This window comes from Strix aluco, chromosome 21, assembly GCF_031877795.1.
Source record: "Strix aluco isolate bStrAlu1 chromosome 21, bStrAlu1.hap1, whole genome shotgun sequence".
Lineage (NCBI taxonomy): Eukaryota > Metazoa > Chordata > Aves > Strigiformes > Strigidae > Strix > Strix aluco.
Genome location: NC_133951.1, coordinates 8,608,406 through 8,629,591, shown reverse-complemented (window position 1 = coordinate 8,629,591; position 21,186 = coordinate 8,608,406). Strand labels below are relative to the sequence as shown.

Genomic DNA, 21,186 nt, shown 5'->3' with positions numbered 1-21,186 from the left:
GGCTTTTGGGATGCCTTTTGCATTACTGGCTGATAATGAAAGGAGACCAAGCTGGCTTCAATTTCTGGCCCATGTGCATGAGTAAGAGTGGGCGAAAGCTGGGCTGCAAGCACTGTAGAGGAGTATTTATGAGCTTATGCAAAACTGTTTACACAGCATTTAAGTTAATGTTTTATTAAGAGAAGGTTTTACAAGACAGCTGTTCTCATGACCCAGACTGCCATGAGCCCTTTTTTTAATCTTCACCTTTCTCACCAGTGGTAATGAAAGAAAAACAACTTTCCACTTCCTGACACATAGGATAGCTACAACCTGCCCTGTGTAGTGCCTGTACTGCGATGATAGGATGGCGTATTTAGTACCAATGGGATGCAGTAGGACTGCAAACTGCCAGGGCAGGGAAACACCTTCTTTCTTCTGCAGGAGAAATAAAGTTTATGTGACATTTCAAAGTCATTTGAGTTGACACTGAAGAGGAGAGTGGCAGCAAAACCAGCTCAGAGCTGGAGAGGATATAAGCTGCCCAATAACCCAAGCAGAAACCCCCCTAATTGCTGGGAGGGGTTATTTTTGCAAGCTGGGTGCTGGGCTGTACTTGGCAACCTGCTCTCCAACAGCCATGACCTGTTTTATTTTAAATATTTGCCTGCAGTTTTAGCTGTGCGCTTGGTCTGACTGACATGGTAGTGCTGTACCATCCCCTTTATTAACTAAAATCCAGTGCTAGTATGAACAATTTCCCTCTTTAACGTTGTTCTTGACACACTCTTGACCTGCTGAGCAGAATGTGGAGGCCTGGGAAAACAGAGGGAGGTCTCCCTCTCAACAACTGCGTGCTGTTCTGACAGCTTCAGTCCTTGGGGAGAGGAATCCCCACTGCTGTGTGTTTGCTCAGATTCCTGGCCTCTTCCACTTGCAGCGGTGTGCAGTAATCCTCCAGGAAGACGGTTGCCAGATTGCTTAGCCTTCTGCTGGCTGAGAGGGAGAAGCGAAGCATGCACTCCACCACTGGCAGAGCCGTGGTCTGCTGGCGCGATTGCGGCGTTGTCAGGTACATCAGTGTGGTGACTGCCGACATGACCGTCTCCTCGTTGGAGCTGGAGAGGCAGTTGATGATGGGCTCTACCCCATTCGCCTCCAAGATGTAGTCTTTGTTAGTTTTATCCAGGCACAGGTTACAAAGACCACCTGAAACAGCGAAAGAAAATGTCCAACACATGCAAGACAAACTCTTCTCTCCACACCCTCATCTTTTTCTCGCTGCTGATACCTCTTTTCTAATACAGAGATAAGCATCCAGATTTTCTGTGAGATTTGGATGGAAAATTCTTAATAGCTTCCTGGGCAATATTTTCTTGATTCTTTCCAGAGGATTTCCACCAAAACATTTCTCCTCCTGTATGTTATTAGAGGGCACTGTTACTGCTGGACATAATTGCTTCAACAGAATGAATTCCAGTATCACTTAACCCTAAAGGAGGCTACAAGCCAGCACTTTATTGCAGGTGTTTTAGAAAAACAGAATGGAGCTAACACTACTAGCCAAGAGGCACAGAATGTCTGAATTCAAAACTTTTAAGATGCAGCCATATCCTGGTGTAGCTCAGCCACAAACCTTTAAAAATCAATATATATTTATTATCATCATCTCATGGAATGACTCACAATTAGGATCTGGCCCCTTAGCTTATGTTCAGGCCATGATGAATCACTATAAGGCAGTTCCTCAGAGGACTTACTCAAAAATTCCAAGTAAGTTTTCCAGAAGACTGGTTGTCAGTAGCAGAATAATAACATTGGACCTGTACATTATACAGGACAAAATTTATGTATTAATGACTGCTTCTCTATAGGAGAGATTTCCTTAAAAAGTAATTCAGCTAGTGTTTACTTACAGTCTGGGTAAAAAAAAAAAAATATCCTTTCCAGAAAGCATCTTCTTTAAGCACAGCTGCTCAGTTAGGATGAAGGGGAGATGCCTTCCTCCTACCTCTCCCCATTCCACTCATTTTCCACTAAATGAGGCCTTACCAGCACAGCGTGGGGCTGCTCCTGCAGCACAACTCCCTGCCTCTCACAGGGGGAGGTTAACCACTAAACCAAAGTGTTGGGCCTGGCGTCCCCTGGCCTGTCAGCCCCTTACCAGGGTATTCAGGTGCAGCCCTTACCGATCGCAAACTCCACGAGGGTCTCGTTGTCTTCGGTGAGCATATCAAGGAACAGATCGAGCACCTGAAGTTGCCGGAGGTACTCGTAGTTTTTGGGATCGTAGGCGAAGTTGGCCAGGTTCGCCAGTACCTGCTCCTTGGCCTCTGCAACAGAGAAGCGTCAGCTGTGTGAGGAAACACACTCGACATGAAGCGTGTTAGCAAGCTGCGGTGCCCGGGGGTTACCTGGGCTGTCTGTCACCTGGAACTCGGTGACGAGGGCCTGCAGGTACTCCAGCCGCCCCAGCTCCATCCCGGGCCCAGCAGCGATGCGATGCCCCAAGCTCAGCGACTAAGCGCCTGCGCCACACCCCGCGCTCGGCTCTCCCCTCCCCCGGGCAGTGCTTGCTCACGGCGAGGCCGCCCCAGGGCCGAGTCCCGCGGAGTGGAGACGAACACGCAGCCTCAGCGACAGCCGGTAAGCCCCGCGGCCGCCATCTTGTGGGCGGGCGCGGCCGCCGCCATCTTGTGGGCGTGGCGCGGCGGGCTGTCGCTCTCCTCAGGCGGGAGGTGGCGGCGGCTCCTCCTCCGCGGCCGGTGGCTCCCGGCCTGCGGGGCCCGGGACCGGCTGCTGTGAGGCGGTGGCGACTGAAAGGCGGTCGGCTGCCGAGCGTGGGTCCCCAGGTGGGGCGTGGGGCGGCGGGCGAGGGGTGTTTCCTTCACGGCGGACCGTGTGACCTGTTACAGATTGCTGCGAATAAATGTGTGTTGAGATGATCGACTCTGTATTTTGGTACACAACAAAACTTTGATATTTAAATGCTTCACCCTGAAAAGGAGCTAACCTTTTCTCACTTGATAGTTAATTACTTAAAATTACTCAAAAAATTTTCACGTGTACATATTTTTTCCAGCTCAATTTCGATACTGCTGTCCTTTCGGGTTCTCCGGAGTTAACTGTAGCAGTGCTGCTCAGCGTGGATGAACCCCGACCTGCTGCCCAGGTTGGGGCTCTGCTGACTGGCTTCCCAGCCCAGGGATGAACCGGCTCTGGACCCAGCTCCTCGCTGGGCCTCGGTGTCTCTGGGTGGTGGGTGTTCACTGTGGTAAAATCTGAGATGTGCAGATGGTAAAGCAATGGCTGTGGAAGAGTGCAGGGATGGCTGGGGTGGTAGGGAGAGACGCTGGAGGGCATAAAGGTTTAGTTAGTTTCAGTTTTAATCACAGAATCATAGAATGGTTTGGGTTGGAAGGGACCTTCAGGATCATCCAGTGCCAACCCCCCTGCCATGGGCAGGGACACTTCCACTAGCCCAGGTTGCTCAAAGCCCCGTCCAGCCTGGCCTTGAACCCTGCCAGGGAGGAAGTGGAAGGGATCGCAAGTCATGGGCTAAAGAAGGGCAATGGAAAGAGATTTTTTGCCTTTTGTAAAGGCAAAAGGATTAGAAGCTGAGGGAAAAGGTAAAAAGAGGGCACAATACATGCACGGTAAGATAAATTACCTATGGAAAAAAAAATGAAGTGATGCTAAGAAGTGAATTAAAACAGCAGTAGGTAACTCCACCCTTGTTGTACAATGCCCTGATCTAAGCACAAAGCCAAACAATTACATGATTCTGAACTAGCCCAGTCCAATGAAACCACTGTAAGTGCCACAAGTAGATTCAATTGTGGTTCATGTTGTGTAAATATATAAGGTAAAGTACATAAACATCATAAACCGGGGGGGGGTGTGTGTGGACTCTGCAGAAATTTGTGTTCCTGAAGCAATTAAATGCATGGAGGTTCTTCTGTAGATAAGCTGGCAAAGAGGCTGTGAGCAGATGTCTTCTGTATTATCTCAAATGTAGTTAATTTTTCATATAAAGCAAATTGAACATGGACTGATTGGCCAAATATGTGGCATCAGTGACAAGCATGTTGGACTGATAATCTCTCCTACCACACAGCTGGGTGTAGTAAAATATCTGCCCATGACCACATTAAATAGAAGAATGAGCAAAGAAGCTACACTGAATGCAGTAATGCGAAATCTTTTAACATTGCAATGGTGTGGGAACACAGAGAATGTGAAAGTGAAGATATTTATTTCTACCTGGTATAAAAGTTTAAGCCAGGTCTGTGCTAGCAACTTCAACTCATCATAATTATCAGCTGAAGTTGTGTGTGTATATATATTTGTGTATGTATATCTGTATATGTGTGTATATATTGTATATATATGAAAATGATTAGCAAAAGTGCCACAGACTGCTTTTATATTAGGATGTTTTGCTAGTGTATTAACAAATCCCTTTTAATGTGCACCTTTGTAAGTGTTGACATACTTTAAAGCCACATCTGTCATTACACAGAAAGTGAATGACTAATGTGAGAAAGGAGAAGAGAAAGTAAACACAGAGGAGCTAGTCAATACAGAGAGAAGTTATTAAGGATACTGGGAATGACTAATAAGGGGTGAAAAACAGTATTTAAAGAGGAAAAATACAATGACTTCCGTTTGCAAGTACTACATTTGTGGTCGGTCAGTATAATTTTGCATTCATAGAAGCAGTAGGAACTTTGTCCCCGAGTGGTTTCACAGCCAGTGGTGTTTAGAAAAGGCTGGTGTCTGTGCTGGCTGAGTTTCAGGTGATGCGTCTCCAGGTCACGCTATTCAGTGTGTGGCAAGAAGAAACCAGGAGGAGAGGAACCTGTACTTGTCTTCCTGGGAACTGCGAGCTGTGCTCCTCCTAGCCTTTGTCTTGCACTGAATTTAATCAAAGCTGGTTAAGAGATGTGAGAAACATTTTACATTTAATTTGGTGTGTTGGAGCTGCCTCCTGGAGGAGAGTTTGATAACATCCCCTGGTTTTGTAGTCCTTGGAGATTTTCTGCAGGAGTGGCAGACCATGCTAGTGCTGATTACATGACTTTGTTACCAGCTGTGTGCTTGTTGTCTTTGTGCTGTCTTACTGCCGGGAGTTTGTCCTGATCATCCAGAGAGATCACTTGGCAGTAGGCAGAGTTGGCTCTTTACTCACCCAGTATTGGCTATATTGTTTAATCATCTGAATGCGCCAAGCACTTGCTGTTTGCCAGAATAGTTCGCACAAAATGGACTAGTAGAGCTGGGGTATTTATTCACAGCTCCAGGGGCTAGTCTAGTGACATTGATAGCATGCCAAAGTTAGAATTCAGTGAATTTTCATTTCTAGTAGTTACGTTTCTTCTCTTGCAGTTACTAGCCAGGTCTGCAAACAGCATGCCAAACTCTTAATTTAAGTGATTTTGCACTTCTGAGGTGTTTCAGAGCGTGTAAGTTTACCGTGACCTTTCTTTGGGTTTTTATTAAACTTTTCCAAGAATTATGTTGGCAGAGTATCTAAGGATCACGATCTTGCAGTATTTCAGTGTGAACTTCCTGGTAAACGTTTCATTGCAGTAAGGAAAGGTGCCTGTTGCAAAAATGCTTACGTTGCAAGGTTAATGATACTTTAAATGATAAAGGGAGCATGAAGGGGTAAGAGAGGACTAGGGGAGTGAGGGACATTTATCTCTGGTCAATTTGTGTTGCTCTGCTAGTTCTCAGAGGTTTATTACCTGGCTGAAGTATTACTGTTCGTCCATAATGAAAGCCAGGGTTATTTTACTGTCTGTAGGTGTTAAAAAAACTGCTTCAGGCGGGTTGTGGTTGCCTTGTGTAATGGGACGACCTTAAACTAATGAAAGGAACTTTTATTGCTTTATTTTTCTTCTGGGCCTCAAGATTCTTAAGGTCTGAGTATTACTGCTCTTGTACTATAGCTCTGAGGGGGAATATTTATTATACTGTAGCATGCTCAGTATGCACGGTCCCTTCAATTACACTTTACAAAGCTCCTGCTCAAGGCAAGTTGGAGTTCAGGTTGAAAAGAGAGGTAGGAGAGGAGAGCTGTGGAACAGGAGAGGAGAGGGTTAGTTTTCTCTATTATGGGAGCTCAGACATCCTATTTATCTGTGGAGACACAGCCTAAAATGTTACCTCTTCTCTCTCCAAAATTTGTTTCCGACCTGTGGGTTGTGGATTAATGCTAAGGGGTCTGTGGAAAGTAACCAGGGGAGACAACTCTGTTTTCAGGCATCTTAAATTCTGTAAGGCTGCTAGAAAGTTTTTAGTCAACAGGTTGAGAAATGTTAAAATAATGAATTTGTGAATTCAGTGGGTTTTTTTCCCAATAACATCTCTCTGACTCTGCAAATAAGTCCCAGTGACCCTGGTGTTGAGTTTGGGAGTATCAAAAAGCAGTTCTATAATGCACTCTCCTAACTTTCCGTCCTATCTTGCACTGCTGTGCACAGCTGAGAAATAGTCGAAACTGATTTCTTTGCCATGGTGTAGGAGGAGCCTTCAGTTGGTGTGTCACCTTCAGTTGTGTCACCTTCAGTTGGTGAGTACCCTTTATTTTTCCCTCCCTTGCATCTTGCAAGCATGCATTAGACTATCTATTTCCCTGCTTATGAGCCAGCTAGGGCTAAAGCATTGCAGATAGAGCAGTTGGCTACACCCAGGAGATGCATTCTGTTGCTCCTTCAACTAACCTTTGTTTTCCTGTGATAAATTTTGATGGCTTGTAGATTAAACCATATCTTGCCTGTTTTGCCGAGGACATTTTTAGCAGTGGGAGGATTTGGGACAATATGACCCCATATTTCTGGAAGAAAACAGAAAGGGAATGTAGAAAGGTGGACAGAATTTAAAATTTAAGAATTACACACAGAAAAAATGGCAATCTGTTCAGCTGCTTAACTGTTTTATTTGTAATAGCTAGAAGAGGTTTGGAACTTGATCCCTTTTCATTGCTGGTTTTTTTTTTTGAGAGGGAGAAAGCCCCATCTTTCTCCTAGGAATGTACAGCAGTCATTGTTTCAGTAAGCTGAGAAGCACCAGTCTCTGTTTACTTTGTAGTTATGGACCATGTAAGCATTACACAAGTTAATAAACATGTGTGACGAGAGATTAGATATGTATGTCTCTCACTAGTCATCTTATTTAAGTATATGTTTGATCAGGAAATGCAAAGGCTGCTGGTTCAGTAATCCTAGAGCAGTACTGAAGAAGATACTGAGCTGTGGGAGCAGGAACCCTTCTGAAGGACAGATACCTCTTCCACTGTAAAAGCCAGCTGTGAAGCCATTATAGTCTCTGAAGACCTTGGAGTCAGTTTTCCAATGGTTTCATCCAGTGTGGGTTTTCTGGTTGGTTGGTTTGTTTTGTCTGGGGAGCCCACAGCTCTAATGAAAACTGTGGTTTTGTTGCTAGGAATTTGATATAACAGTTCTCAAGATAAGCACTACAGCCGAGTTGAAAGCTGTTACTTCTTCCATTTCACTCCCAGTTTATGCTTTCGTCTTTCTGGTGGTTCTAATGTGTTGAGTAATCTTCATCTGTAGTGCTTTGTGAGCTGTTATCTGCTTCTGTCAGATCAGGAATGATGCAGAATCTAAACAGTTTGCAACTCGAGCCGATGCCTAGGGAGGCTAGAGGCCAATGCAGCTATCATCTTAGTACTTACAAGTGTAAGTGCCAGGAGTGTAGCAAGAAAAGCCACTTACAGTCAAGGCTGTATGGATATGAAAGCCAGTAACACTGACTTTTCTCAGTATACTTTTCCCCACAGATTTCTTTGTAAATTATGCTTGTGCTTATAAGGAATGTAAGCTATACTTGTGCAAACTTCTCTATAATGAGAATGTTGGTGTAATTAAGTCTGAGAATCTAAAAATAAATTCATTTACACAACAGGGAACTATAGTGGCTTTGAATTTGGCCCTATATAAGGATGAATACGCTTATTCTTATGTCTAGTAACACCTTTCCTGCCCCCTTCCCCCCCCCCCGCCCGCCAAAAAAAAGGATCCCAGTTAATGCTGTGTATTTACAGAAGCCATGAACCCTGTTTTATGATATATCAAAAAGCACTTGAGATATTACTAGTTATACAAAGCAGGCACTCTTAAGGTTTGGGGTTTTTTTCTTTTTGATGCAAAGTTGAATCTTTGAGGCTTTGAAAATGCCCTTGGCATGAAGAACTCATGTATATACCTCATAGGAGAAAATATTTGATCTTATTAGAGACTTGGCTGAGTTCTGCAACCCATGCAGCAGCCTCCATATAATATTTAGAGATGTGGAAAATAATAACACACTTCCTGTGGAAAGTGTTTGTCTTGCCACCCCCAACCTGGGAAGCAACCAGGAAACTTCATCTAAGTCTGCACCAAAATTGCACATTCAGACGAGGCAATAATGCTCCTTTGTGAAAGAACTACCCTTGTGCATAGCCATTAATACGTATTGCCCAGTGCTACCGACTGAAACGTGCATCTGAAAGTCCAGTGGCTTCTTAAAGGCACTGACTTAAACCAATTGAACTGACAGAGCTTTTGTCTCTCAGCGCTGGTTACCATGGCCGTTATCCCATGGTTTGCTTTAGGAGTGCACAGTTCTCTTTGTCCCTCGGCTCTTTGGCTGGTGCTGGGTCCGGGGCTCAGCCTCTGGTCTGGATCACTCACTTGGAGTCTGACACGGCCCCGTGGAGTGGAAGTGCAGGGCAGAAGGATGACGACAGTTGTGGAAAGCAGACGGTTGTTTTCTCATCTGCCATCAGTGCTGGGCCTCGAGTAGCTTTGTACGGGCCACATAATCGTTTGTGTTCCTCTTTTTATTTTTTTTTCTTCTTTTCTTTCTTTTCATATGCTTGTGATGTACACGACAGCTGGAGGGGACTGACTTTCAGACTGTGGTTCAGTTGGCATTTCATTGTATTCATATCTGGAGGCATTATCCAAAGGTACTTTTGAAGCTTCTTTCAATTTGTTTTTTTTTTCCAGAGCACAGAAACTGAGCCCCATGAATAATGCAGCTGATATCAGAAAGAAACTGGAGTTGTAGAAGACATAGTGGAAATCACTAGTTATGTCTACCAGCAGACCTGAAAGAGAAGCCATAGCTTAGTCAAAGAGAAGATGCATACTAAAGGCAACTGGGTGACATTTACATAAATGTTAAACCTAAATCATTCAGCAAACTGCCATATACAAAAGATAAGCTCTCTAGATTCTAGGCGTTGTTTGTTTTTTTGTAGTCACCACTGAGATGATGTTTCTGGTTCTGTATCAAGTATTTCTCAATACACAGAGAAATACGGAAAGAAAGAAAATTATAACTGAGTAATTTAACACTAATGTTAGAAGTGGAAAGGTGATACTCAGTTCAAATATATGATGGCTTCTATAGGCTGCTTATTTATATGGAAATATTGGAATAATGTTTATTTGCTTGTATTCTTCAGTAGAGATTGGTGATGTTTCTTTTCATAGTGCACTTTTCTTTAGTAGATTTTAGGACTACAAATAGAAATGGTACTGCTTTTACTGTACTTTGTTTTGCCCATCTGCCACTCCTATCAGACATGTCCAAGAAGAGGCCTTTTTTGACATTTGAGAAAAGTGACTGACACACTAATGCCAGGGAATACCATGAAATATGGTGCATGGTATCATCCCATTCTCAGAACATTTTCCTGCTGAATAGCACACAATTCATTGTCTGGAGAAGACAACTAAAGCCTGAATTGAGGATTCATGCTCAGGTTCACATTTCTTGTTTGTTAGTCTTTTGGATTTGCTGCTGTACTGCAGGAGCAGGTGCATCTTGGACAGGTCTCTTAGTGGCATTTGGAGTGAACTGTGAAATCTGTGAATAATTTATTGGATTTGGGGTCATAACTAGCTCCTTTCTTGTCTCCAGAGAAAAATTAATACACTCCAGAACAGAAGCTTTCACTATAAGGCTCTTGAATAATGTAGGACTGGTAATAATTCTGATCGCAGTTGGTTTGTTTAATGGGATGTTCACAGTTCCTTGAGACTTCATAGATAAAACAATGTAAACTGGGAAAGCAGTGAAAGAGTTCATAGACAGCCAGATCCTTCCACAGTAATTCCTCTCTATGTCTTGCCACTCACTAGAAAAAAGCTGTCATCACTCCCACACCTAGCAGAGCTGCCTGCCAAGTGGGTAACTTTTTCACTGTCTGCTGTTGCTGCAGTGACACTTGGGCAGCTGCAGAAATGACCCACCTTCAGCTGCAAGAAGGGGATGAGCGTTCCTTTCCGACTCTCCCTTTGATATTGCTCCCTTTGCATAACTCACCTGCTTGCATGGCTTTGGAAACTCCCTTATTTCTCTTCTTTATGCTCCCAAACACTTGTCACCAGTGTCTAAACAACCAATTTTTCCCCAGCCTGCTTTAACAGCCTCTCACCTGTGAGAGGGGGCCCGATGAGGAGGGTGATACTCTCCAGGATGGTGAAGAGCCCTAGAGCACTCGAGAACCTGTCCATCTCTACCACGTCCATCAGCACCTGGAAGGTGAGTGCCCCGATGCCACTCATGGCTATACTGAGGATGACGCAGTAGACGATGAGCACACTGAACTCGGCTGAAGTGATGCAAATGAAATTGCTCAGCCCGCAGAGGAGCACAGCCAGGCTGAACAGGTAGATGCGTCTCCCTGTGAAGACTCTGTGTCCTGAGAGCAGCCCTGTCAAGGGGCGTATAAAGATGTTGATGAACCCGATAACGGAGATGAGGAGGGCTGCCCTGCGTTCCTCCACCCCGTTCTGGATGGCATAAGGCACAAGGTAGACATGGGGTAATGCAAACCCCATCATCATCCAGGTCACTCCAATAGTGTAAATCTGGTAACCTTTGTTTTGACAGAAGATGTCAAAAGCCAGGTACTTCTGCAGCATCTGGAAGCATGCGGTCCTTCTGGTTTGCTGCTGGAGCTCGGGGTGGGGAGAAGATGCTCCGTTGGACAGCTGTGCCTCTTCTGCTCTTCTCCCTGGCTCCTCTCCAGGCTTGGGTGACTGTAGTGGTGACCCTGATGCAAGCTGAACTGGTCTCATGATGGCTCCACAAACACAACAGTTCAATAGTATTCCTCCAAAGATAAGAAAAGTGTTTCTCCAGCCCATCTCATCCAGCAAGTATTGAGAAAGCAGCGGCCACAGCGTGAAACCGAGAGAGACGCCAGTGGATGCCATGGCATTGGCCAGCGTTCGCCACCGTACAAAGTAGTAGCCTAGCGCAGTCACTCCTGCCTGGAAGCTGAAGCACGATCCCAGACCTAAAGGTAAGATATAAAAGAGAAAATGGCAGTGTGTGGTCCCTCTGCGTTGTCTTGAAGGGTGAAAAGAGCCCAAACCCAGGGTGTACCCACAGATGACTTCATCTGCCACTGAACCATTTCCTCACCTGCCAGGCTGCACAACCCCCAGTGATTAATACTCAGAAACCCCACACAAGGGATGAAGAAGGATGTTGTGTGTAAATTAAACTACTTGTGTTCTTGGGTATGCAAAATATACTGATCTAAGCTGACATTTGTCTGGGGCACACTGCCATTCCTAAAATTGTTATGGAATTGTTCATTAAAAACTTGGTTTTTATACTGTGTGCAACAAGCAGTGCTGTTTTCCTGACACTTCCGTCAGGGCTCAGGGAGTTACTTGTTTTTCTCTCTATGCAGTGGACACAGCTTAGCTTGCAAGATCCAACAGGTTTAGTCCCAAAGTAACCTGGCTGAAGAAATTAATTTCTCTGTGTTAGAAAAAGCTGATTTGAACATCAGTCACATAGGAGAAATATTTGGAAAGGAAAAGTTCCCATCTGTTACTTCTGTTCAAAACCAACACGTTCTTTTGTTAGAAAAAGATATCTCCACATTTCCCCAGATTGGGAGTGGTGAAATACAAGCCCAGGGAATTTGGGAAGGACGTTGTCCCAACAAATTATGTTCCAAGATTGGAAAAAACCCTCCCTTCTTCAAAGACAAAAGGCTGAGAAGTTACTAAAAAGAACAGACATCTTTGCTCTCCATTTTGCCCTCTGGAGACCTGTAGCTTTTTCCAGAGAAGCACTTTCCAGTGAGCTTGGCTGGATGAGGTGTGTGTTAAAGGGGTGTGAAGGGCAAGTCTAGCTGCTATATGATTCCTGCTGTGCTGTGGGGCTTTTGATTTATCCTATGTCACAGATGAATGGAAAATGTGAGCACTTAGTCGGGACTCTCACCATTTCCCGTCTCTCAAGTCAAGCACAGCAGCTGGGTTTTCCTGCTGTTCTTTGGTACTTACCAGTAATGAGGCCAGCTGTTAAGTAAAGCTGGCTGATGGACTTGCAGAAGGAGCTGGACACCATGCCCACTCCGCTGAGCAGGCCTCCCAGCATCACAGCAAACCTGCAGCCAAATCGCTTCACCAAGATGCTGCAGAGGGGCCCTGGAAGCAAAGAAACAAAAGGGAAGCAGTTAGGGAGGAAAAAAATACTTTGTACCTGCTGGGCTGCTGCAATTATCAGATGGTTCAGACTACAGACCCTGAGGATTGTCGCAGCAGCATAACGGAGTAGGGAAGCCAGGAAGAGAAAATATATCCCCTGATCCTCCCAAGTGCATGGTCAACTTGTTAGCTGAGGGGAAGGCTCATGTGATCTGCTTGGATTTTGGCCATCGAGTGGGATTTCTAAGCTTCCCTGTGATGGATTTTAGTTAAAACTCTTGGAAATGGAATGGAAGAAGCACCTTCAAGTGTAATTCCATTTTCACATGATATAAATTCTGGGAATGATTTGAAAAAGGAGAGGACTTGGATTTCTGTGACTCCGAGTAAGAGATGCTAAGCAGGGTGATACTTCTGTTTGCATATTTCCACTCTCATTTCACTGTTTTTCAGATGTTCTGCCACAAAATCTCCTAAATTGCCCTTGGTGTCCTGCTACCTTGGTGAAACTCTGTGCAAGAGAAGGCAGATTGACTCTGAACTAGATCAAGAACGGAAGGAAAATAGACATCATTGAGGAGGATTATTTGAGAACGGCTGGAGAGGTATATTCATGTCTGCATGGGAATCGATCTGAACTTCAGGCAGTAGCATCCAAGCTGCAGCTTGTGGAGTCTTGCAGCTGTTCTGCAAGTCATCTTCCCCAGGAAAATAATAAGATGTTATTGTCAGCACAGCTCTTCGCACATGCCTGTCCTGGCATACCCGGGCAGGGGTGGGTATGTTTAACTGTGTCCACTTCCAAGAGGACACAAGCCTAGAAGCAGACCATGCACATCCTGGTGCCCGCTCCGGCACAAACACCTCAGAGGTAGGAGCGAGACCCAGGTGGTTCCGATGGGCCAGAGCCCAGCTCTGCCCTTCTTGGGCAGAAACTTGCATTTTAATGGGTACCTACATTGCTGGCAGGCTTTAATATGAAGGAGTTCTGTTACTTCATCAGAAAAAGCAATGAACAAATAGGCATGGAGGTGTGTGATTAAGGTCAGTTAATTCTTTAAGTTTCATAGACTTTTGATGAATTCCATGAGATTGTGGTAAATTACCAGTTTGTTAATGTCATTTAGCATCCTTCATTTTGGGGTAGGAAAAGATTAGTCAGACCTGCAGACATCAGTGGGAAACATGCTTCTCTGCATGGTCTGGCAGAAGAGGATCTGAAGGTAGAGTTTCTTCTCCTGTTCCTTTGAGGATCCTCAAAGTTTTCCAGGTTTTATTATTTTTTCCCTCTTCTGAACACTTAAGGTTATACAAGCAAATGCAAAATGACTGTAAGCTCCAGAATTAGGAGTCCATCAGTGTAGAGAAAATAACCTGTGGCATATTTGTGACCTAAATCAACATCTGGTTTGAAACAAAATCCACATAGTCAAGTGAACAGTGGAACATTATTAAAATGAGGAGTGCAGCTGTCTGTATTTTGATCTGCTTGGGAGATTTTCACCTCAGACTTCAAATGGCCTTTGAAAAAGTGTTCAGCAAACTGGTGATTGGATTATTTTTCCTCCTGCTGAAGACATTAAGGATGGTGCTGTTGTTTAACCAACCCAAGCAGCCAGAAGTCATAAACTGAACACTCCAAAATAATGAGTTTGGCTCTAAAAATCATAAGAGTTTTTCATTATTTGTTCCTGTTAACTTGCTTTCTAGGTTTCAAACATTATTTCTCACTTGCCTGGGGCTTTTGTGCTTTTCTTCACAAAAATATCAACAAAAGTGCTACATTTGCATGAGTGTGAGTCCAGAGAGTTACGTGTGCATGAATATCTGGAAGCAGGACCCTGTAAGGGTCTGACCTCCCCTTTTGGAGCCAGCCATAGGATCCTGAGGTGTCTCAAATGATTTTTTTAACAAAATAATCGTTAATAGCTTTTACCTGGGAACATAGCATGGGTAATAAGATATGTTTGGCTTAACTAAGTTGTGAGCTATTGTTTTCACTTGCCCTTCCCTGTTCCCTTTCATAGCTCTGCTGAGCTGAGGTTAGCTCTCCTGCATGGGACCTTCTCACTGCACTTGACCACTCGGAATGGGCTGCTCTGTCCGTTCCCCTTCCTGTTTACCAATTTTTGCAACAAATAATGTCCCCCCCCCTTTAATTCCTCTGAATTAAAAAGAATAAAGGAGAAGAAAAAAGAGAAACACCTTTAAGAGGCACTGGTGACATAGAAAAATGCAATTTTGGAGAAGGTTTAAGTGCCAAGATGATGGATGTAGCTGAGAACCTGAATCAAAGAGAGCCTGGCCCACCACAGAGGAGGTCAGAAGTCGCAGCAAAAGTCATACGTGCTTGGCCGGAGAGAGAGTCTTTTATCTCTGGTTTTTTGATGTTTTTTCTTCCTGGTTTATGGTTGTGTTACTCCTGCCTTATGCTATTGAGGGACAAGAACAAACACTCTTCTACTGTAACAGCCTGCAATAGGAAACATTAACTGGCAAGCAAAGTAACAACTCTCTTGTAATTCACTGGCTATGCCCTGACGGATTCTGTTAGTAAATATAATTAACATGAGGCTATTCTTTCCTTGTCTAATTTGTAACTTTTGGATCTATTTATTCGCTGTCCTTTGTATTACCTTTTACTGTGGTTCCGGCCTCCTACAAAACAATTACTTCATTAAAGAAGATAGGATAGTTGATATTTTATTGCAGATACTGCCAGACTTGTCCTTCCCAGACTTGTCCTTCCTGGACATGTTGGGACTGAGCTGCTTCTGTGACCATTTCCCAGAGCCAGCAGGTCCCATTTGGCTCCTTCCCACTAACCACAGCAGGGCCACAGAGGATGGTAGGCAGCACAGGGAATGCCCAGCAGTTTCCAAATCCCAAACCCCGAGGACGCTGCTCTATTTCCGCTGATCTTCAGTGATAATTCCTCCCCTCATTGCTTTCCCTGAAGTCTCTTTCCATCCTCACCTTCCAATTCTGGACCCAACTGCTTCTGCGAAGGTGCAAACTCTCTCTCCCATGTCAGGTGGCTGTCAGCCAAGTCCTGTGCAGGAGACTGAACCTGTCACAGCCTTCACGTTAGCATGACTCAGGGCTCTGCTTTTCTTTTTTTTTTTTTTTTTCCTTCAGTGTCACCTTTCACCAGTATAGGAAGCGGGCAGGTATGAACTCAGGGAGCAGCTCAGATATGTGGATGTCACTGGATATTTTGCTTCTTTTGCCTAGGTGGGGTTTGGGGAGCCTGTTTATCAGATAAGCACAGGAGTTGCACATGGAGGGGCCAGCAGTGACACAAACCGCTCATTGGGAAGTCCCCAAGCTGCTGCGGATTTGTTTTTCTCTTCTATGCAGAAATATCCATCTGGGTGGGGGATCTGGGGACCCTGTCCTGTGCAGCTCCCACATTTTCTTTGGGAGAAAAAACAGTGATTCACTCCACTATCTGCAAAGCACAACCCTCCTTCCGTTCCTCTTCACCTGGAGGGTGCTGCCTGACCCACATTCTGCGTTAATCCAGCTATGCTCACGTCCACCCTGATGCTTGCTTAGGTGTGCACTTTATGCCACCACCCAAGGAGTTGCTTTTAACACTCTGCTTCGGCTAGCAGCCTGGAGGAGCTTTGCTTTTGGCATCTTTTCAGCCACAAAGAACACAGTTGTCACGTGGCACACATAAGATGTGCTCTCGTGGACAGAAGATGAATCAAGAAAGCACCCAAGTTCCAGTGCTACCTGCCGGCTTATTCAAAGAGCTGCTGTGGGAAATAATCAAGTTCTCGTTGGTCTGGAGAAGCTGGGCTGAGAAAGGGATTCACCTCCTTTGACCAAGGGTCTTGGTTGTCTCTTAGAGTGGCAAAAGAGAGCTTGGTATCTGTGGACACTGATCTTTGGACTGTGTGATCAAAGTGGCTGGGAGATGCTGTGCACTGCCAACCAGCCAGTCTGCTCAGACCTCCCAGTCCCTTCCACCGTCCGCCTTAATGAAATGTTAAAAGTGCCCTCATTGCAGCCCCTCATCAGCCACACAGCCGCAGGAGGTGGTGGAGGGCGTTCCCTGCAGCCACTACTTACCGCCTCCGTGCAGCACGGCCACCATGATGGATGGGAACCACGACGTCTCGCTATTGCTGGCCTGGAACTCATGCTGGAGGTCCGTGAAGAAGACACCGATGCAGGAGGGGAAGCCCAGTGTCAGCCCCTGCAGCAGCACTGCAGCGAGCAGGACCATCCATGCCCATCCTCGGTCCTGGGGCTTGGCAGCTTTGCATGCTGCTGCTCCTCCTTGGGACATGATGGCTTCTTTCTCCTCCTAAGCCAGGCTGCTGAGGAAGGGAGTGCAGCTACCATGCAACCCTCAGCCCAGCGAACGGACCTACAGAGAAGAGCTGACGGTATTCCCAAGGCTCAGAGCCGTCAGTGTGTCCCACACCTTTTGCAGCTGACACTCTAGACTTCTTGCTCTGCATTTCTTCTAGCACCTCCCTTCCTTCTCGCTGCAGGATCCTGGAAGCAGATTACTTGAGAAACAACTGCCTTCCCCTTTTATATTTCACAAGACTGTGACTACAGCCAGGTACAGAACAGGACCACACCTCCTCTGAGGTATGAATTGGCCTTACCTAGTTCCCGCCCTTATTTTCCCTTTCACCTGCTTTCATCATACGGAGTCCCCTTGCTGGCAATTGCTAAGGTCACTTAGCCCTCGGTCTGAGAAGAGAAGGAAAAACTCTCCAAATGCCAAGAAAAATAGAAACATATAAAGCTTGCATGTCGCAGCAGAGCTCAGTGTGAACCTTTCAGGAAAGCTGCACCTACCTACAAAGTACTAGTGGTGAAAAAACATTTTTAAAGCCGTTAATTAGTTAGGATCCAGTGATTGCAGGTAGGCTTTTACTCTCCCTCTGTTTAGATTTAGAGCTTCTTCTGAGAGATCCCAGTTTTGATTTCTTTGAGACTGGCAGCACCAAACATATAGCAATAGCATTCCCCGTCCTCTCCACGTGAATAAACACACATTAAAAAATATCTTTGGCAGCTGAATGAGCTCAAAAAAAGTGCCCATAAGGTCACTGCACAGTGCAATATTTATTTAACACTCAAATATTGCTAAAACCATAAGTAGTCCCTAAAACCAATAGCCCCTAAAACAATACCTACATCTGAGTTTTGTGTGCAGCTTTAAAAATGATTAATAGTTTGATCTCACTCACTATTTAAAATTCGCCATGGCGACACACTCAGAAAGTTAGTTTCATACCTCAGGCTGAGACTGGAATTGGTCAAACGAAGGGTAGCGAGCGCGTGGCTGCGTGCGCGGCGCGGGCGGCTCAGCCCCTGTGTGCGCAGCCCGGTCAGCTCATGGCCCACGGTTAGATGCTTCTGCTTCAGTAGCGACTAAAAGCTTTGATGGAGTCTTTTGCAATATTAACCTAGGCATCACTTCTGTAAACAGGGCTCTTATGCTGGCTGGCTCACAGCCAAAAAAAAAAAAAAAGGCCAGGAGCAGAGGGGGCCCGTGGGAAGGGGCTCTGAGATGCAAATCACGGTGGTGGTGCTCAGCACACTTTAATCCTTTGTCCACTTTAGCTGGTTGCAGATAATGCAACTAATTCAAGTGCTTGTCTCTCTGGTGTGAATTAGCTGGATGACAGCCTAAAACCTCTCCCCGGCAACAGCAAACCTGCAAAAAAAGGCAGAAGCACAGCTCCTCTCTGTTCCCAGCTGCCCTGTCCAACTCTTGAGTTTGTCCAGCAGATTTCTGGCTCCCCTCACATCTGCCTGTGCGCCTGCTCCCTGGGGAGGACTCTGCAGTGGGGCTGCAGACCCCATGGCTCCCGTCCACCTTCCGCCGCTGGCTCAGGTCACCTTTTCCCCAGGCAGCCCCACCTGCACAGTCGCTGCAAGGACCCTGTAGATGTGCTGCCAAGCACCGCATGGCCTCCTCGCTGCCTTCTGCCTGCACAAAGGTAAAGGAACAAGTTTGTTCCAGCGCTGGCTTAGCCGGCTGTGCCACACCAAGCAACAGCAGCACCACAAAACCTTGGTTTAACCCTTCCCAGGGTACCCAGATAGGATGGAAGGTGCAAACGTGGAGGGCTATGCGTGTTTTCGTGCTCCTATGGGCTTGATGTTCTCAGGCAACCTGCTCCTGGTGTCAGCAATGAATGTGAGAGAGCAGGGACATCTGTGAAACACAGGCAGATTTTCACATGCACATGATCATTTTGTGCTAATAGCATTGGGAACAGGATTGAAGTTCACAGCAATAGCCACACCTGGGTGCCTACTGCAAACAGTGTGCTTTTGTTGGGAGCAGATGAACCAGTGCAAAGGTGCTTCCCTCTACAGCCCGTGCAATGCCTGGGGATGGACGGGTGCCCTGGATAGGACAAGGAAGAGCACAGTGCCGGTTTCAATCTTTCTTTCTGGCCACTCTCTGCCAGTCACTGTCTGCCCCAGTGAACTAATTCTCTCTTGTTCAGATCTGAATGTTTCTTCTTCCTCCAGTGACTCCCAAGACACCAGTATTCAAGCCTTATTGGATTTTCCTATCTGTGATGGAGCAGCAGTAGTAGTTGTTTATGGCAGCAGATCAGGAGTGCTCACACAGTGATTCTCCCTTCTTCTTCTGTGCCTCAGTTTCCCTCAGCTGTGATGGGGCACAGGTACCTGCTGGGATAAGAACACCTGGCAGGGTTGCTGGCTGCTCCTTGCAAGGGCTGGCAGCCTTTTATGCTAAGGAACACAAGGGCCTGAGGCATTTGTGTGCCTCACTGCCTAGCAAGAAGTTTATATTTAGCCTGCAGATGATGATGATATCTTTATATTGTCCTCAGTAAGAACTTGCAGCTGGGTGGTACCTCTGTGGGGAGAAGAGCAACTCACTTCTCCCCTGCAGCTGCTCAGGAGAGTGACCCCACAGCAGGGTCCAGCTGGGAAGTCAGGACTGTGCCTGGGGGAGGGCAAAAACCTCTGCCCCCAGCGATGGGGCTTGGAGGGGCGTTCGATGCCTGAGGCTGGGGAGCAGGGATGGAAATGGGGAGGAAAGTTTCTTGTTCATGGTATGTCAGGTCTCTGCATCCTGCTTGCAGCATAAAGGTACAAGCTTGCATCCTGCTTGTAGCGGCATCCTCCTGCCACCCCAGCTCAGCCCCGGTGTGTGCTGGACATGTATTTTATGAATGTGTAAAATAAGCTGCATGCACAGAAGTGAGATGTTTACTGTAAATTGAGCGGGGTGGTAAACTGTTTTTTGGGGTCACTCAGTGTCTGTTGGGGGTAGGAAAGCCAAGTACTTCTCTTGGTAAATACCTTTATAAGTGACTTTTAAAGTACCTTTTCATACTGAGATCTTGGCTTGCTTTGCTATCTTCTCCCACATAGGTTGTATTATATCCTGGCTGACTTTTCCAAGGTCACCCAGTAAGCTGATGGCAGAGAATCCAGATCTAGCTCTGATGAAAACATTGGCCCAAGTGGTACGGCCTGGCCCAACGCTACGGGCTTGTGTCTGCGGGATGTCACTTGTCAGCTGTCCCTCACAGCCCTTAAGGGACAGGCTGTGCCTGGAGCACGGTGGAGGTGGCTGCAGGTCCCCTGCTCTGTGCATGTTCTTACCAGCATGTTACGGCTCTGTAAGCTGGTCCCAAGCTCAGGAGCCTCAGCAGCAGTTTTGGGGCAGACCATGTGCCTGGAAACCAAAGTGCAAATGCCTCAGAGCTGGCAAATTGCTTTTGAGAAAAACTAGTTTAATTTGTTCCAGAGATCCAGATTAGCAAATTATCTGACAGATTGAGTCTTGCAGAGGAAGTGGCCAGGGAGGGTGGGTGGTTTTTTTTTTTTTTGGTGTTTTTTTTTTTTTTGTGGGGGTGTTTGTTTGGGTTTTTTTTTTAAAAGCAAGGGAAACTAAGTGACATTTCAGCTGTGGGACTGCAGAGCAGTTTGGGGCAAGGAGCTATTTCTGCCCCAGGTTCAGTCCCAAATTAAACTCCTGCTCTGATCCTTCCCTTGAACCCAGAAGAAACCAAGCTCTCCAGGCACCTGAAAACAGATTCCTGGCCTGAGACTGAGGCAGGGACATGATCTGAACAACCCTGGCAAAACCCCTACAGACCAGCTCTGGTGGTGCTGAGAAAATGGGACTGTGCCAAGCATGGGGGAAGTGCTGTTTTATCGTGAGTTTCCCAAGCAGTTCCCATAGCATCACTCCCACATCCTCCCCCTGCAAAGGGCATCAGGGTCCTGCTGGCACTAATAGGTCTTAATTAGCCTGACACAGCCTCATCTGGGGCCTCCTTCCACACCCGCTCTCCCCCATTTGTTCCCCAGCTGCATTTAAGCCCAGCTCCTTACCTAGATTGATGTTTGATCTGTTTTACCACTGTTTTCTGCTCTTCTGGGTTGATTTTGGTTCTGCGTGGCTGCTCTGTGCTCATTAGTCACCAATAATGTGGGTGTAACACCAGGTGAGAAATCCCCCTTTTGGGACCAGGTTTAATGACCATTAGTTGGTACCAGGGATAACACTGCTTGGTGTGGAGATGGGAAATGGAGAACGAGGAGGCAGCTGGCACCAGAGCGTGTACTGACAGCTCCCATCAGCTTGCAGGAATCCAGCAAGATGTGGCTTGTCCCTGCTCTTCACCCTGGTGGCAGATGTCCAGCTGGTGAGTGATTGCAAATGGTTTGTGTGCAAGCTGGCCCATGCCTTCCTGCTGCTGCCGTG

At 46.1% G+C, this 21,186-nt stretch overlaps 2 protein-coding genes and 2 long non-coding RNA genes across 5 annotated transcripts; 2 read left to right on the top strand and 2 right to left on the bottom strand.

Annotated features, from left to right (window-relative positions):
- Positions 1 to 158: 158 nt before the first annotated feature.
- Positions 159 to 2,676, bottom strand: ARMC7 (armadillo repeat containing 7). Of its 2 annotated transcripts, none has more exons than XM_074847584.1 (3): positions 2,410 to 2,676; positions 2,169 to 2,312; positions 159 to 1,188 (listed from the first exon to the last, which is right to left on the bottom strand). In XM_074847584.1, the coding sequence occupies exons 2-3, from the start codon at positions 2,209 to 2,211 to the stop codon at positions 851 to 853; spliced, it is 381 nt and encodes a 126-aa protein (XP_074703685.1). In that variant the 5' UTR covers positions 2,212 to 2,312; positions 2,410 to 2,676; the 3' UTR covers positions 159 to 850. The 2 variants fall into 2 exon arrangements, with proteins under 2 accessions (XP_074703685.1, XP_074703684.1); XM_074847583.1 differs by having other exon boundaries at positions 2,394 to 2,638.
- A 418-nt stretch (positions 2,677 to 3,094) lies between these two features.
- Positions 3,095 to 11,027, top strand: LOC141933024 (uncharacterized). The gene is made up of 4 exons (XR_012625974.1): positions 3,095 to 6,556; positions 8,885 to 8,959; positions 10,415 to 10,542; positions 10,894 to 11,027. It is a non-coding gene; the product is annotated as an uncharacterized LOC141933024 (long non-coding RNA).
- SLC16A5 (solute carrier family 16 member 5) lies at positions 6,902 to 16,944 on the bottom strand. Its single transcript, XM_074847295.1, has 4 exons — positions 16,533 to 16,944; positions 12,309 to 12,452; positions 10,436 to 11,302; positions 6,902 to 9,100 (listed from the first exon to the last, which is right to left on the bottom strand). Exons 1-4 carry the CDS (start codon positions 16,750 to 16,752, stop codon positions 8,859 to 8,861), a joined length of 1,473 nt encoding a protein of 490 aa, XP_074703396.1. The 5' UTR covers positions 16,753 to 16,944; the 3' UTR covers positions 6,902 to 8,858.
- LOC141933025 (uncharacterized) lies at positions 11,119 to 15,029 on the top strand. Its single transcript, XR_012625975.1, has 2 exons — positions 11,119 to 11,308; positions 12,906 to 15,029. It is a non-coding gene; the product is annotated as an uncharacterized LOC141933025 (long non-coding RNA).
- Positions 16,945 to 21,186: the final 4,242 nt, after the last annotated feature.